The 19,019-nt window shown below is 40.7% G+C and overlaps 1 protein-coding gene across 1 annotated transcript; it reads left to right on the top strand.

The window, feature by feature from the left end:
- The first annotated feature begins 6,598 nt into the window (after positions 1–6,598).
- On the top strand, positions 6,599–7,322 carry LOC145488666 (uncharacterized). Its single transcript, XM_081467587.1, has one exon. It carries the CDS (start codon positions 6,699–6,701, stop codon positions 7,320–7,322), a length of 624 nt encoding a protein of 207 aa, XP_081323713.1. The 5' UTR covers positions 6,599–6,698.
- Positions 7,323–19,019: the final 11,697 nt, after the last annotated feature.

Here is a 19,019-nt window from a genome sequence, read left to right as displayed (position 1 = left end):
TAATAATAATAATAATAATAATAATAATAATAATAATAGTAATAATAATAATAATGATAATAATAATAATGATAATAATAATAATAATTTTTTTTTTAAAATAATAATAATAGCAAACTTTATTGAGCACTTTTCCATACAAACTTGAATCTTACATGTATCTGGTAAAAAATTCAGAAATTCTGTTGTTCCTTAAGTTTTCGGTAATTATAATAGTAATAATAATATCAAAATAATAATAATAATAATTTATTATCATCATCGTCATATCATATATGTCATGATATCATGGTTACTACAACTAATGCTACTACTACTACTACTACTTTTTTTTTTTATAAATAAGGTATATACAAGGTAAAAGTAAGTAAAAGAAATAAACTATTAAAACCTATTTCAACAGTGTTTACATAATGGCTCCCTCCTGGGTTTCAACGTCAATATCGGTATATTACAAGGTAAAAGTAAATAAAAGAAATAAACTATTAAAACCTATTTCAACAGTGTTTACATAATGGCTCCCTCCTGGGTTTCAACGTCAATATCAATGTTCTTAAAGTCACAAAAGGCTTTCCTTCTAGCTCTTGAACCTCTTAGGCAGATTAGTGCGGATCTTAGTAAAGCGAAGGATGTCCTTGCTCTTATCCAGGAGATTGGTTTAGCATAATGTTCTCCTTTCTTGATGGAGATCAGCTGCGCCAGTCTGGAATGGTATTGCAGGCACTCGTTTCCCATGCCGCCTGTTGACGTGAAAATAAGGGGTGTAAAAGTTCCTTGTTCGATATCCAAAACCCTCCTCGCGTAAAGACGCTTCTTCTCGTTCTCATGATTGCGGTATATCTGTTGGAGCTCTAGGTCCCTATACGAATCAGCATTAGGGTGACAAACCCTCACGTCAAAGAATGCTGATCGTTGGTTCTCCCAGAACCCGCGCGCATGAATATCTAATCTCGCATCTGGAGCTCGATTAGAACCTCTTCCCAGCTGTTCACCCGAGATGTCTTGCAGGACAGGCTCAATCTCAACATCGGTACAAACCATATTCAGGAGTTCGGCTTCTAAGTCCCTCAGCTCATTGTGACGTTGGGTAACAAACCCACCTCTCTTGCATATCATTGCGTGGTCCACTGTAAAAGCATCACCGCATACACAGGTGGAGGGGATATCATCGACCGGCCAATCGTAGCGCAGTTTGATTGCATCGCGGAACTCTCTCTTATTTAGATTGAAACCCATTTCGCGAAGGGGGAGTACCGTCAGCCAAACAGATGACCCTTTTTCCGCAGCAAGGTCAAGTGCCCGTTGGACTTTCTGTGGGGCTACCCCTCTGATATGCTCTGCCCTGTCTTGGAGCACCGTTGCTCTCTCACTCCTCATTGCCTGTTGTAGCGGCTTGACCAAAGAATCATCCGGCATCTGATGAGATTGAGCCACGATCTGTTGGACCAGCGGGATGGTAACTTTGACGGAGAAGGATTGCTCAAGATTTGCGTCAAGACACGGGTTTGTCATGCCAAGCCCCCCTAGACGGACTGGCAGTGCTAGAATAATAATAGTAATAATAATAATAATAATAATAATAATAATAATAATAATAATAATAATAATAATAAACTAATATTTTAAGAGGAGGCCTCCAATCACCTAGAGGTGGTTTTCAGGAGGATCCTCTAAAAAAATAAAAGTCTAGAATATACACTAAATGTCTAAAATACAAAAGTAATAAAAGCTAAAAACGTGATACTGAAACTAAGGTTTAAAACTAGAACCAGGATTAAAAATCTACTGCTAACTAAGGTTAAAAATGGTTAAGTAAAAACTCTTTCAGTTTGTATTTAAGAATCCTGTTTGGTATAAGCTTCTTTAGCTCACTTGGCAAGTGAGACCTAGTCGGTTATTGCTTTATAATACGTTTTGTTTCTGCCTCATTCCGTTCTTGGCTTGCTAATTTTGGAAATGCAACCATTTCGGGTATTGTAACCGTGTTGTTGGCTCATGGTAGATCTGAACACATAGAAATGTTCGGGGATCTCTCCTTTCATTACATCTTGCACAAGACAACACCGATGACCAAAACGCCTCGCATGCAATGGGACCCACCCTAACGATGTTAGGGCCTCAGCTGATGTCACTTTTCCCTTTACAATCTTCTTTGCAATGCGACTTTGGAAGATTGCAATTGCTTCATCTGTGTTGTTAGACCAGGCTGATCTCCCCAGACGATATCAGCATAATCTAGGTGTGGTATGACAAGGCCATTAATAAAAGTATGCTATCAGACTTTTCTCGTCGACCATACGATAGATTCGGCTGAACACTGAGAGGCGATGCCCCAGTTTTTGCAAAAGGCTATAGACATGCATCTTCTATTTCCATTTCTCATCCTCTACTCCTAGGTATTTAAAAGATGAAACACGATTCACTTGCTCTTTATCAGTAGAAAACTTAGTCATTAAATGACGACAACATTGTTTCAATAATGGTTAAGAGTGCCTGCCCGTAAAAATCAGACAAATTCTTAATTTCGCGGCAAGGGTCGAAAATTCGATTTCGCTCATATTCTTATGGCAGATAGGCTAGGGCATGACAAAAATATCCTTTTATTTCAAAGAAATATGCAAATTACCAAATACCGTTAAAATCGTCATTTGACGCACCATTTTATTAAACAAGTTTGAGAGCCTCGCATGCAAAACCACATCATTCTTCCGTCTTTAAAACACTCAAATATTTTTGTGCAATGTTTAAATGTGTACTGGGTTGATTTTAGGGAATGTTGCGTTGTCTTTTTGGGTGCACAATAATTAAATTTCGAAGACATGTATTTCATTCACTTAAAAGTACTTCGTGAATATAATTAATTTTCACCATCTGCGAAACCTTCAAATGGACCAAACTTCTGGTGGTTGAATTGCAGAAGGATGGTCTACAGATTCCTGTAAATATTTCTTTGGGCAAATGATTGTGAGCGACGCGAGAGCTTTTCAAAGTACGTCAAAAATGCAAATATTTGACCATCCGTCGTCAAATTTCAATTTACGGGTTAGACGTATATTTTAGCATGCGCCACATGACTTGACCTATGTTAAGTTGAAATAGACACAGAGCTGATAATTTCGAAATGTTCTAACCTCATTTGCTGTAAAAGGCAGGTCCAAAGCCGATTTGACGTGTTTCTATCACCATTCTTCGCACATAAAGCAGAAGTTTGGTTTTGTTTACATAACGTCCGATGTACATCGCCAACTGTCAACTTATTTAACGGTCGAATACCATGAATCTGTGACCCTCGTTCGACACATATGATCACCACTGCATCTAAGTCAAAAACGGCTAAGTCATTTGTAGATAGCTGCTTGCTTTGCACTACATATTACGTTTGATCATCATGGTTTGATGGCTTGAATCCTTGCTTGCAGCGGTTCCTTGTTCGTCACGCAATTCTGTCATCCCATTTTAGGGGGTAGGGGTGGGACAATTTCTATTCTGATACGTAAGGTTCCGTAAGGCTTGCAATCACTGGGAGCACGTAATCGGGTTGAGTAGGAAGAGATTAAATTAAGAAATGAAAAGAATGAATAATTTACCATTGCCCCTGTTGTTATCTTTTACTCGACCACCGCTACCTACATGCCCCCGCGTAATACTGTAACGCTAAACTCATACCTAGGTCTTTTCGCGCTATGCAATTATTTTTGGTTTACATGTAATACAGTGGGCTATCCCCGGGGAAATGGGTGGCGACCTCTTAATGGAGCTAGCCGCTTAAATAGAGGTTGTGTACCTTGAATATTTAATTTTTCACTATCGGGCTATAAATTTCTTGGTGAACATGGAGTCAATTCAATACAATCATGATAGACGTGTGTTTGAATTATCACTCGTCATGCACCTTCAATTTCAGACTCTTCTCTGCCATCGCCCTTTCCAAAACAAAGTTCTTAAATTTTGGGTGGCCGCTTAATAGGGGTAAAGACAATAATGAAACCCTTATCGGAATGACCAAATGATGGCCGCGGAGGTAACCGGTCAATAGGTGTTTTATTTACAATATTTTACTGACGATAATTTTGGACTGTATTGACAACAGTCCTCTATTTTCTGTTACATACGAATGCCTCGCCACTAAGCAAACAACTGATACGCCAAACAAAATGGCATGGCCAGGGCTATTTACTCACGTAATTACTAATTAAATTTAGTCTGTTTTTCTCACGAATTAGACACGTTGTGATTTCCTATTTTTATTTCAGCTAGTTCTTGCTTCATTAATCTATAACTTTTTTATGGCGATTTTCTTAAAATTCTAGTGAGTACAGGTACTAGCTTTATCAGCTGTTGTCTGAAACATCAGAACGTACAACAAACGTGATATGGACCGAGGCCACGTACATTATAGAATATGATTATATAAATATACACATATATTATTATATATATGAAAAAACAGAAGAACAATGATTAAATTGTTTCACTTATGCTGAGAGTCAGGCTCTACAAAATAGATCAAAATGTGCAGCATATGCCGTGACAGCACTGCGTGACGAACAACAACGGCTGTAAGATTGTGCTGCGCCGACACGCTTATCAGCAATGATCAGCAATCGATCAAACGCAATATTTTGGCGCAGCGCAAAGCGAGCAACTATCTACAAATGTCTCAGCCGTTTTAGACTTTGATGCAGTGATGTTCGTATGCGCAGAAAGATGGTCACAGATTCATAGTATTCGACCAATAATAGGTTGACAGTAGGCGATGTACATCGGATGTTAACCTTGTGTAAACAAAAGCGAACATATGCTTTATTTGCGACGAATGGTGAGAGATCGACTAGAAACACGTCAAATCGGCTTTGGACCTGCCTTTTACAGCAAATAAGGTAAGAACATTTCGAAATTATCAGCTCTGTGTCTATTTCAGCTTAACATAGGTCAAGTCATGTGGCGCATGCTAAAATATACGTCTAACCCGTAAATTGAAATTTGACGACGGATGGTCAAATATTTGCATTTTTGACGTACTTTGAAAAGCTCTCGCGTCGCTCACAATCATTTGCCCAAAGAAATATTTACAGGAATCTGTAGACCATCCTTCTGCAATTCAACCACCAGAAGCTTGGTCCATTTGAAAGTTTCGCAGATGGTGAAAATTAATTATATTCACGAAGTACTTTTAAGTGAATGAAATACATGTCTTCGAAATTTAATTATTGTGCACCCAAAAAGACAACGCAACATTCCCTAAAATCAACCCAGTACACATTTAAACATTGCACAAAAATATTTGAGTGTTTTAAAGACGGAAGAATGATGTGGTTTTGCATGCGAGGCTCTCAAACTTGTTTAATAAAATGGTGCGTCAAATGACGATTTTAACGGTATTTGGTAATTTGCATATTTCTTTGAAATAAAAGGATATTTTGCCAAAAAAACTATCCAGTAGTTTTTGTCATGCCCTAGCCTATCCACCATAAGAATATGAGCGAAATCGAATTTTCGATCCTTGCCGAGTTATTTTCCATTTTTACGGACAGAGACTCTTAAAGGTAGCACGATATATACTTTAAAAATTCCAAAACATGCCGGCTGGTTTCGGTGGCATAGTGGTCATATAACATGGGAACCGCCTGCCATGCAAACGTCCCGGTTCGATGCCTTTTGAGGACACCTGTCTAATTATTCTCTTTACGTCGTTTTAAGTCTCACTGTCGATCATTTAGTATATTTAACACCTTGATCGGCTGCCAGTCATATACCCAAATCGTTTTCGAAAAGCTACGTTTTTAAATTGTTTTCCGTCCACACGAAAACGAAAAGCCGGCGTTTTCAAATTCGTTCCTTTTGAAGAGTGTTTCGAAAAGCTCTGAACGCGTTCCAAACTAAAATGGGTTTTTTCTAAAATGCGAAATTCCGTCAAAAAGGTCAATTTTGTTCAAGATAAAACGCGGTTTTCGTTACAACATGAGGATTCTCGACTGCAGGCGCACGATTTACAGAGTCATTCCCGGTTAACGCAATGAAAACACAACTTCAAAACGTTGTTGGAAATACTGACATTTATTCTGAACAGAATTCCACACCAAAAATCTTCTGTTAAGATTACCCGCAACACACGGAGGCGAAGTTTGGCCTGAAAATCTGTAGTTAAGGAAGGGTATTATTATCCAAAGGCCTGAAAGATGCAGAACAACTTCGGTGTTGAATTTCCAACATAATAGAGCATGGCCGCTACTACGCGAAAATTTTGCATCTCAGTTACCAAGAACCAGATAATGCAGAATTTCTGCAACTTAGCCTCAAATAAAATTTAGCATCTAAGACATACAACAACCAGCTTGAGATGCAGAAATTCTGCATCCTGATCCCTAAGTAAATTTTAAAGTGAAGTTCTACAAATTTGTCGGATGCAGAAACTCTGCAAGTTCGTTCCGCTTTATTCACTGCTGTACGTACAGCAAAAGAATGATGCAGAAATTCTGCATTTCAACCGGCTTCTCATAATGCAGAAATTCTGCAATGTCCTAAGACTCGGTGAAAATCCGATGTGAAATAGTTCACTGTATTAATAAGGTGGATAGATAAATTTTGCACTGCAGTAAAGTCACGCCGGGAATTTCTTGGCCCGAACCCGGCCAAAGCGACAGGCTCAAGTAATGCGTCAGCGGTCGACTCCAACTAAGCTCTTTTACTAAACAAAGATGGCGGCCATAAGTGGAGTATCTTCGAATACTGTTCGAGGAGCACTTGCGATCGCACAAGCAGAACTTGCATGTAAAGTTGTTCAAATGGAGAAAATTAAAGATGCACTTGAGGATATGAGAAGTTTGTTGGGGCCTATATGCATTCGTCATTTCAATACATGCGTTGGATTTAAGCACGTTGTCGGAAATTTGTTCCCAATGCTACAGAGGCAAACAATGGATTGGCTCAAGCAATTTCGGCGACGAATGTCTCCCCGATGCTCTGTCAAACACCCTTGGCAGGTAATTGTGGAAGAAAAGCTACCTAGGGAGCTTTTTGATGTTTTTGAAACGATCGTTTCCCTAACAAATTTCGGGGTAATAACAATTAAAACACCCAAGAACTGCGTGTTTGCCTTCACTTCGCACAACCGAGTGAGAAAGGTTTTTTCTGATTGTACCGATCAGAATCTTACTCAAGCCACCTTCTTGAAAAGAAAAATTAAAGGAAACAAGCGTGTAGAAGCGATTATCAATGAAGAAAAACAATTTGGGATGAAATATTCCTACAACAAGGAACTCATGGTCATAGATTTCAATTATGGTTATTGGAATGAACATGACTGGCCTCAACATGTATAAATATAATAACGACAATCAGAAAAATAGTTTCAACACTTTTGATTTGCTGCCTTATAATATTTTGCTATAACTTTCAGGCCTGATCTCATTACAGTAAAAAGTTTATACCTGCTTGGTTAAATAAAGTGTATATTGTTATGTTATGCTTAGTTGGGGACACTATCTAGATATACTAAAGTATAATTAGTAGTCATAGTCGTAGTCATAGTAAATTTTCTTGCCGTGGTCAATTCTGTCCAAGAGAGAAAGGTGCAATGAGGTTTACCCTATGTAAAGCACTAACCCGTGAGACAAGGCCAGACCACAACACCGGGAATTACGTGCCCTACTCTTTTCGATGTGTGTGGGGTCTAGATCTTTTACGCCCATGTAACACAGAAGCTGCAGGAGACAGAGCTTACGGTCTGTAGTCCTTATCCGAGAGGACTTGAACGTCTAATCATTTGCAGTTATATAATAATCCAGGTTATTTTCGCATTTTGATTGGTTTTCGCTTATGATCTATTAGAGGACAGACGCACGATTGACGTCATCATTACAACGCTTTTCCCTCTGTGTTTTAAAATGGAGGAAAGTTTTGAGAATTTGGATAATATTTTACATGACTGGGCAAAAGATAAGGTACAAAAAAGTCTTGTCGAGGCATTGAACAGGTACGAGAAGCATAGTCTAGCAGAAAGAAGAAAGATAAAGCCGTTTCTTTTTTGGAAAATGCCTGAGAAAAATACTCGAGCAGTCTCAGTCGGCAGTCGAGCGAGACTAGACCAAACACAAAATTGGTCTTGGTAAGCGGAGAGCCATTGCTTTATCTCGAATTTAACAAACCCAATAAACAAAATGTTTATGAGATTAATTTATTTAAAAAATTCAACTTTTCTCAGTCTTAAAATAATTGTTGACGCACTGATTGATGGCAGGAATGAAACATCAAAACCGCTTCTTAAAATCAATTAAAATGAACACATAACCTTCCTTTCCGATGCGAATGTTCCAGTCCGTTTCAGGGCACAGAAGCGAGTAAAGTATAGCTCACTATAGCTCACGGCCAACTGTATCACAGCTAAAAGGTATTTCCAACACTATTTGAAACTGATTTAAGAATCATCAAACACAGAGGACATTTCCACCATCACCATAAACGCTCCTTTCATTCAAAACTCAAATCGAATGGCCTCCAGGTTGACCGCAACCGCAAGTTTTCCGAGCGTATTTTTTCAACTCCTGCAATATTCAAGGCAACGTCCAAGCTTTTCGGCTCACAGGGCTGCTCTGATGACTTATCCAGCATTTTCTTTAAGGTTTATAGATTTCACAATTCTGCCTTCACTGTAAGTTTTTATTCCACGAGAAGCGACGCTCGGGTCAAGTTTGACAGTGGCGTGATTTCCCTGGACCAATCACAATTCTTTGCTACGCATAGCAACCAATGAGATTGCTTCATTTTGTATAGACAATAGATTACGTCAAATGGCTTTTTTCGTGTTCGCCAAAGTGGGCAAAGGCCGGCTTTTGAGTTATGTTGAAAGATTTTGAAATTAAAAAAAAAAGCTTTATCTGTAGTAGTTTGTTTCGTTATTGTATGAATCAAACAGATTCCCTGTTGCCGTGTGTCTGTTCAGTAACAGATCCCAGAAGACGTCAAAATGTGGTAAGAACATCAGTGACACACTCGGCTGACATCATCTGTGATCTATTACTGAACAGACGCACGGCAACATGGAATCTATTTGTTAAATTTAATTACAAAAGGAACACATTGTCCTCAGTTAGACCCTGAGTGTTGGTTCAGTCTTGGGCTGGAACGCTCGACCTCCGGCACAGCAGACTGGCGCTCTACCAACTGAGCTAACCAGGCGGCGGTAACTTTTTGCATGTAAGCCAGGGTTTTCTTCCCTCCATATAAACAGCCCATGTGTCGTTAGTTTAGGTTTTTCAATTGTTCAATTTTGTTTTCATTTTACTACATGGACTTGTACCTCTTCGGTTCAGAATCGATAAGTATACAGTAAAAACCCGCATGAAAGAACACGTGTTTTGGGGGTTTCAGCCTGATTTTGTTCTTATATATCAGGTGTTTTCTGCAAAATCAGCCTGAAAGTGTTCTTAAGGTGTTCTTAAAATTGTTTCTAAAAATTAAATACTGCATAGACTATCAACAGATGAAATCAATGTGCAAGCACAACATTTCAATTAATTAATGGATAGCACATATATTGATCTACTTAGTACTGTACCCTAGTAGGTTAATCTAATCTAACTGGCAGGCAATTTTTTTTCATATAAGAACAATTTTCATCTTTCAGGCTGAATATGTTCTTATGTATATGGTACTTTTTCGACTAAATTTCAGCCTGAGTGTTCTTAATCCACTTGTTCTTTTATGCGGGCTTTTACTGTATAGCGTTACAGTAGCAAAGAAAATAAACATAGAAAAGAAAAGAGACCAGCTTATGTAGTTATATTTATTCTGTCACCTTTCAGGCATAGTCGTAATGCAGAGTGTTTGATAATTAGTATGCATTGTCCCGCAAGCCCAAATATATGCAGAGACGCTTCTGGAACCTTCTAAGATTTACATAAGTATAAAAACTTGTAAGTTTAGCTCGGCATTTTATTCATTATTAGTGTATGTGTTCAAGCAATAAAACGTTTGCCATCCGGAGTAGTTAACATGGTGTCAGGATTTTACAAACCCAGCCAAGACTAACATCGACAGCGATCACCGCCAGCTTTTTCGGAAAGATAAATTCTCTAATCCACAATGGCTGAATTAGAGCATTTACCAGCGTCGAAAGAAAACTTCACGCCGGGCCCCGAATGTTACCAAAAGTGCTTAGATTGGGTTGAGGAATGTGAACCCCTTTTGAATGGTCCGTTAGCTTCGAAGAGCAAAGCCGTGAAAGCAAATTATGTTCTCATTTGGGCAGGAAAAACTGGAAGAACGCACATAAAGTCACTGAATCTCACCACGGAACAGAAGGGAGATCCAAGCGTTTTGTTAAAAAAATTCGTGGAGTGGACAAAGCCGAAATCCAACGCACTCGCAGCCGCATCAAACCTCCGCCGCCTGGAGCAAGGTGATCTTAGCCTTGCAGAGTACATTGACAAAGCCACTATTCTGTGCGACTAGTGTGAATATCATACAGAAGCCCGCGATCCACTGCTTCGAGATGCAATAGTAATTGGGCTACGCTCCAAAGAGGCCTATTACAAGTGCATTGAAAAAGGCTCAGCATTGACGTTGGAAGAGGCAATAGAAATCGCTCAGAATCAGGATGCCACAGCACACCAGGTTGGTTATATGCGACCGGAATTCAAAGGCGATCCACTACAAATGGAAGTTCATAAACTCCAAGGAAACAGGCAGACAGGAGCCAAGTGGAACAGACAGCAGCCCCAAAGACCCGGTTCCAACGATAAGCCCCATAGGACAGGTTCCAAGGATCAGAAACAAGTAAAGTCCAAAAGAGAAAGTTGTTTCAACTGTGGAGCGAAACCGTCACATCCCAAAGGTGAGTGTCCCGCAAAGAAGGCAAAGTGCTTCAAGTGTTGGAAGGAAGGGCATTACGGTTCCGTGTGCAGATCAAAAAGTAAAGATGCACGTGTCAATGAGTTACAAGTCCAGTCGGCAACAGCTCCCGAGTGCGTGGACTGCGTAGTGCATGAATACGAGCCAGTTTACTTCAACGCGCCTATTCATCACCTCAAGACAGTAACAGTGGAAAGTCTCAATCATCCAAAATCGGAACCGCATATCCGCCCGTTATGGACCAGCCAGGAATCTTCATCACAAATCTTCCAGATTGATTGCGAGGTTGATACCGGAGCAAGTTGCAACATTCTGCCGTTGTACAAGGCTAAAGCACTCTTCGGAGACGACTTGAAGTTGGGCAAACCAACGGTGAATCTCAAAGGCTATAATTACAGTCCAGTGGAAAACCTTGGATCCTGCATTGTGTGCCTTTACCATGGTAACAAGATATTCAGAGTCTTGTGCGAAGTCGCAGACAGCAAAGGTCATATGATCCTAGGCAGGAAGCAAGCGTTAGTCATGGAATACGTCAGTTTCCCTGAGATCCAGAAACCTGCTGTCCAGGCTAAGACAGATAGGTCTATCAAGACACTCGTAGAAGAGCCGGCGAAAACCACTAATGGTCCAGTAATTCCAAGAGTTCAGAAATGCACTGATCCAGTGGTACCAGTGATCCAAAAGCGTTCTCAAGAGAAGATCACTATTAATGGAAAGACACACTCGTTGCCTACAACTAAGGATTATTTACTGCAGGAATACGCTGATGTGTTTCAAGGCATAGGAACTTTGCTAGGTGGACCTTATCCTATCCAATTAAAAGAAGGCTACAAACTCGTTCAACACCCACCGCGCCAAGTTGCAGTTAGCCTGAAACCACCCTAAAAAGCAGAATTGAAGAGATTAACACAGCTTGGAGTCATTAAAGAAGTAAAGGAGCACACTGAGTGGATTAACTCGACTGTTCCAGTTAAGAAACCAGATTGTTCCTTACGGCTATGTCTTGACCCAAAAGATCTCAACCAAGCGATAAAGAGGAATCAGTGGTACAGCAGAACAGTCGAGGACATCCTACCGGAGCTAGCACATTCCAAGTACTTCAGCTTGCTTGACGCGAAGTCGGGGTATTGGCACGTTCCTCTTGAAAAAGAGAGCAGTTTCCTGACAACCTTCAATACACCCTGGGGGAAGTACCGATGGCTGCGCCTACCCTTTGGGCTAAAGGTAGCAGGAGATGTTTTTTTCAGGAAAGAATCGACAGAGTGCTGAGAAGTGTCCCCAATAGCGCTGGAATCGTTGACGATATCCTTTGCCATGGCAACGAAGAAACTACCCATGACGCTGCAGTCATCACCCTGCTAGAAACAGCGAGAGCTAACAATCTCACCTTCAATGCGAACAAATTTGTGTTCAAGTCTTCAGATTGTGCATTCATTGGAGGAAATCTTACCTCAGCCGGCTACAAGATGGACCCTAAAAAAGTGCAAGCCATCACAGGAATGAAACCACCAGAGAACCTTCAAGATCTGCAAAGCTTCCTGGGACTGGTGAACTACCTAAACCGGTTCAGTCCAGCACTGGCAGATTTAACAGCACCGCTTAGAGCGCGCTGTAAGAAGGACACCCTCTTTACCTGGGAGAGCTCGCAGCAAGCAGCATTTGAGCCCATTAAGAAGGAGATTACGAGTGCACCAGTGTTGGCATACTTTGATCAGTCCAAAGCTATAGCTAGCACTATTTAGTCAGACGCATCCAAGAAAGGCTTAGGAGCAGTCCTACTCCAAGATGGTAAGACTGTGATCTACGCATCAAGAACCCTCACCGAGACAGAACAACGTTACTCGAACGTTGAACGAGAGCTGCTCAGTGTCGTCTTTGCCCTTGAAAGATTTCATTATTATGTGTATGGATACACAGCGACGGTCCAAACAGATCACAGGCCATTGGTCATCGTGTGGAAGAAATCGATAGTGTCTAACTCACCACGCCTTCAGAGGCTATTGCTGAGACTATCCCATTATGATGTGAGCATTGAATACCTGAAAGGAAAGGATACTGTCGTAGCTGACGCACTATGCAGAGTGTCTCCTCAGCCTAAAGAAGGAGAAGACGAGGAAGAATTCATCCCAGTTCACGTGCTCACAGACGAAATCCCCGTCGATTCTACGAGGATTGGAGTTTTCAGACGCGCAACTGCAGAAGACACTACTTCCCGCTTACTGATGCAAGTGGTAATAAATGGTTGGCCTGAATTAAAGAAAGATTGCCACCCACTTCTTGTAGACTACTGGACGTACAGAGAAGAGATCAGCGCAGAGAATGGTCTGTTGTTTAAAGGCCATATACTCATAGTTCCCGAGAAACTGCGTAGCAGAGTCCTCCAAACCATCCACGAAGGTCATTTTGGTTTTGAGAAGATGCAGCTGAGAGCCCGAGAAGCAGTATTCTAGCCAGGAATAACCTCAGATTTACTACAGACAGCCCAGAGCTGTGAAGTGTGCCAGGCGTTCTCGAGGAGCCAACAACGTGAAACACTATTGCCCCATGAAGTTCCTCAAGGACCTTGGGAGAAGTTAGGAATTGATTTCTTCGAGTTTCAGTCTACCACCTATCTCCTGATAGCGGACTATTACAGTAGGTTTCCTGTGGTCAGAAAAGTACGCAGCACTACCGCAAGCGCTACCACCGAGATTCTGAAGCAGGTGTTTAGCGAATATGGATTACCTCAAACCGTTATGACAGACAATGGCCCCCCATTCTCGTCAAAGGAATTTGCAGCCTTTGCAAACCAGTACCGATTCGACCACATCACGTCCAGCCCTCGTTACCCGCAGAGTAATGGTTTCATTGAACGTATGGTGCAGACGGTCAAGCAGTGCATGAGAAAGTGTGCAGCCGCAGGACATGATCCAAACTTAGCTATGTTGATTTCGCATCCATAATGGCGGTTGAAACATGAAGCAAAACAAAAAACGCAAACAAACTCTCGATAGTGCGCAGTACGAACTGGAAATAAAGCTCTGCTAGTAACGCGAATGTAAATGATGATGATGATGATGATAACACCTCAGTCAAAACCACGGAAAAGCTTAACAAATACAAAGATTTGGAAATCGAGATAGAGAGAATGTTGGGGTTCAAAACAACAACAGTCCCGGTAGTTATAGGAGCCCTCGGTACCATCAAGAAGGGCATGGAAAGCTACATCAACAAAATCCCTGGCAACATCAACATACATGAACTCCAGAAAATAACTCTCCTTTCTACCGCCCACCTTCTCAGGCGGGCTCTCTGCATCAAGTAGAAACCCTTTTTGCCTCCCAAAGTCCATGGTTTGGACTCGGATGCTGCGCGAGAAAATCACCCACAATGACACTTATAATAATAATAATAATAATAATAATAATAATATTAATAATAATAATAATAATAATAATAAATTAATATTTTAAGAGGAGGCCTCCAATCATCTAGAGGTGGTTTTCAGGAGGATCCTCTAAAAAATAAAAGTCTAGAATATATACATTAAGAATGGCTGACTGGTAGGATCGAGAAACGCCGGTCAACGACCCATTTGGCAAATCGCTTATATTTTGCCCAAAAAATCATATTATAAAGTTCCAGCGAATTTTTATTTTTCAGAAATTCGCGAAAATTTGAAAGCGCGGTCAAAGTGCGGTTTTTCCGGAAATTTCGAATATCTGTATGCCGTGGAAGATTAAGTGGTCTCCAGCTCTTAACGCCAACACTGAAACACCAGATGATTCTCGAAGTATCACAGGGATCACTAAGCTAAATAATTTTGAGTTTAGCTCCGCTGAGTCAGTTACCTGTTGGCGCACATATTGCATTGACCTCGGACAGGTGGAAAAACAGTCAAACCGGAAAAGCCTGTGGCACATTGTAATTCAGCGTTGTCCAACACGCAATATGTCTGGTTGTAATGCTAATCGTATTTCATAGAATCTCAAGTTTTCTTTCGACACATACTCACATAATGGGGTGGTGACATGCTACTAGATGGGCGTGGCCGGGAGCCACGAGTCAAGTCAGTCAACTCGCAAAGCTTAACCGAGAAGAGTGATAGTGAACCACTGGTGGAAGGACTGCAGATTGTCCCTACGCCTTACCCTAATAGGCCTCTGTGTTATTCTAATGAACTGATGCTGTTACGATGATACTATTTAGCTTTATGAACATGCTAATGGTAAATGTTTTCTTTTGCAGTATAAAAGAATCAGTCTAAAAGTTGATAAAGGCCAATTAATCGCTGGAGCGAATTTGGAAAGGGTGACGATTCCAACCTCGTTCCCAGAGTCTCTCATCTTACCACCCCCTCGTTCCCAAATTCGCTGGGAACGAGGTTGAGACGATTCGACCGTTAGTTTTTCCTCTAAAGGATCTCCCTCCTCTACTCCCTCTCCCTCTCTACAAAAATTTACCGATCCTCCCCCCCCCCCCCCGGCTAGAGATGTTTGCTCAATATCGAAGAAGTCAAACATCGACAGTTCCTAAGAATACTTCCGGCAAGTGCAGTTGTTAGTAAAATACTTCACAAGTGCTGAGTATGGAGCTATTCCGCGCACGAATGGGAGAGGTGTATCTAATCCCATGTCTTCGCACCCGCACGGTAGCATAGGCAGTTTGAGGTTCTTTAGGCCACCCTCCATCGCCAAGGTACAGGGGTCTTGCTGGTCGTATACCAAAGGATGCTGGAGCTGAAGTATTTCTACAGCTTCCTTTACCTGACTAAAATTGCTCTCCTCTTCAGATGCCTGAACATGCATCTCTTCAGGATCACTTTGGTAAGAGAAAAACTAGCAACTGAAAAAGACGAATATTATAAGGGTCCCGGGCTCTGCACATTTCCTGCGCCACCATTTCGGCGTCAAGCTTTCGACCTGTCGTTTGACCTACGCAGAATTTTGCCATAAGATACGATTGCTGCTTGTCATTGGCTGCCCTGAGAGCCCAACCCTCTTTTAAAGCAACAAGGACTTCTTGGTGACCTACTGTGGCTTTGAGTTAAGCGCCAACGCTTGCTCCAAGCAGGGTTTGTAGCACATTTTGGCTAAGTCCATAAGGGAATGTCTCTCCAGGGACTGAGTACGTTTCTCCAGTGACAAGTGCCTCTCTAAAGTAGACAGCCTATGAAAAACACGCATGCAGCTGCCTTAAAGACATTAATACACCCTGTCGTACATGGTTACTATCCATGGAAACATCAGCAGACGCTTCCTCGGTCACAACCGTTGATACTGGCACTGATGTTGAGGTCGCAGTGTTCGTACCTCTTTACAAAATGACCTAAAGTCTCCTTCAGAGAACGAAGCTTCCAGCAGAAATAAACAAAGAGCGATGTCTGACTAAATTGCAAAAGAAACCCCTGACCATTACCATGTTCATAAAGCTAAATAGTATCATCGTAACAGCATCAGTTCATTAGAATAACACAGAGGCCTATTAGGGTAAGGCGTAGGGACAATCTGCAGTCCTTCCACCAGTGGTTCACTATCACTCTTCTCGGTTAAGCTTTGCGAGTTGACTGACTTGACTCGTGGCTCCCGGCCACGCCCATCTAGTAGCATGTCACCACCCCAGTATGGGAGTATGTGTCGAAAGAAAACTTGAGATTCTATGAAATACGATTAGCATTACAACCAGACCGATTGCGTGTTGGAAAATGCTGAATTACAATGTGCAACAGGCTTTTCCGGTTTAACTGTTTTTCCACCTGTACACGGTCAATGCAATATGCGCGCCAACAGGTAACTGACTCAGCGGAGCTAAACTCAAAATTATTTAGCTTAGTGATCCCTGTGATACTTCGAGAATCATCTGGTGTTTCAGTGTTGGCATTAAGAGCTGGAGACCACTTAAGGTAATTCCTCTGAAATAAAAGTGACAATAGATTTTTGTTCAAACTTTCTCCACTGAATATTTGTCATATGATAACTTCAATTTTGAAATAAAAAAGGGGGTGTCCACGCTCATTAAGGAGCAGTGAGGCATTGAAAATGCCCCACTTTAGCATTATTTAATGCTGATTATAAAAACGCACTCCCAGTAATTGTAAAATCTTTGTGAGCACAGACTCATAAGAACACGCTTTAAACTACAGTCAATACATTGTGTCGGACACAAATAAACGTTTTGAGTTTGATTCAGACAGAAAGCTGAATCCTTGATTAAAAAATTAAACCAAATGTCTTGACGTGGTTACCAACTGCAAAATAGAAAAGACCACAGTGTATCTGCTATTTTTCTTATTTATTCAATTTTCAGCAATAGAAATTAGATCAGTCTTTTCTCACGCAAAGCTTATGACTGGTTGATTACAATGACTGGAAAAAAAATTGGGGTGCCCGTGCTCGTTGGTGAGCTAGAGCCATTTTTCAACTGACAGAGCTCAATATCAAGGCAAATCCGTGATGTTTTCAATATAGTGAGGTGGCTTAGGGTGATTTTAAGGCTAGATCGTTACAGAGTGGAGAAAAGCATGAAATTTGGCACAAAGAATCTTGATGGTATAAGAAACAAATTTAGCCTGGATGTCACGTGGTTCGATGATCCGGGGGGGAAGACATGTCATTTGAATTCTCGATAAGCGTCATTAGCATGAAAACGAGGCTGATAAATCAATCCGTAGCTTTTATGCTTTTGATCACCAAATTAAACCAAAGTACGTCAACAGCTTGTAAATTAGGTCGTGTGGTTCACTTAGATAGCCTTAACGTGTTTATGTCAAGTGAAAATAGCATGTTTCTGACTTCAGAGCATGCAGTTGAGTTTGAAATCGTTTTTTTTTTTTTTTTTTTTTTTAATATAGTGTTACTTTGGTTTTTCATTAAGCGAATAAGAAACTGAGGAAATAGAAAAATATACAATCGCTGCCACGTATGCAAAGGATAATACACAACCGGTGCCAAGCGCGGAAAAATATGCAAAAGGCACCAAACACAGGAAACGCGAGTCCAGGAATTCAGTTGAGGATCAGTTTTGGTTTTATGTCGAAAGTGTGATCTGTAAACAACCTTTAATCATGGGCTAACTTCGTTCAGGCAACACGAGGTAAGACAAGCAGAATATTTGATTATCTGACGATACAATTTAAACTTGAGATGACCGGCGAAATATATTAATTTTAAGAGGCCAACTTTCTATTTATATTGAACAGAATGAACAGAATGCTTGGTTTCTACTTTGGGTAGATAGTTATTTAATTGAATTCAGATTCTTCGGGCTACTGTTAACTGTTTATTACGGCAAAAAAGAATAATTTCCGAAGGGTATTTTTAACGAAGTTCAGAACCTGACTACTAAGCGACGATGAAACTTCACCAGCTTTAAGTCCCCAACAATCAGGTATTGGAAATGGAAATGCATTTACTAAACAACAACAAAACTTTTCGGTTATATTTTCTTTGGCAGGTAAAAGAGCGTCGTTCCAACTGAGAACTGCGATAAAACATTTCTGGCCGCACATTTTTATTGCAATGTAAAGGAAACAAACTAATTTTTTCCTGGCCTTGCGCCAGTGACAAAGACAATAAAAATTAATACCATAGCGCTCATTTGCATATTTTATGTTCTTTTTAAAGTTCGCTCTTTTAAATAAACGTTCGCAGAATTCTAGATAAAGATAATTCAGGCAAATACGTGTTCGTTACTTAGATAAGGACTTATTTATATCTGTATCTAAATTTAATTGTCTAGAGGCAATGGATTGGATTTCATGCATTATTTGTGGTAGCCGTAAAGGAGAACCATTAAAATGCCCTGTAGATAGTCCTCACAAAGATTGTCAGCGAGTGTACACGGCTTTTCTGCAGAACGTAAAACAATTTAAGGAACTTGATGCTTTGCCAGTAATTTTGGAGTTTGGGCCAGAAGTTACTGCTAAATTGTTAGCAGAATGTCGAGCATCCTGGCATAAATCTTGTCGCTTGAAGTTTTCCAATTCAAAACTTGAACGTGCAAGAAACAAAAGGAAAAGCGATGTTTATCAAGACGAAACCTCGACCAGAGTTGAGAGGTAGTTTTTGAGCAAGGCGGTTTGTTTATTTTGTGGGGAAACTGGCGACCTTCACGAGGTCATGACACTAGAAGTTGATGAAAAAGTGCGAAAAATGGCCACCGACCTCCAAGATTCAGCTTTGTTAAAGCAC

This window comes from Orbicella franksi, chromosome 5, assembly GCF_964199315.1.
Source record: "Orbicella franksi chromosome 5, jaOrbFran1.1, whole genome shotgun sequence".
Classification (NCBI taxonomy): Eukaryota; Metazoa; Cnidaria; class Anthozoa; order Scleractinia; family Merulinidae; genus Orbicella; species Orbicella franksi.
The sequence above is the reverse complement of the archived record's forward strand: the minus strand, read 5'-3'. Positions and strand labels throughout refer to the sequence as shown.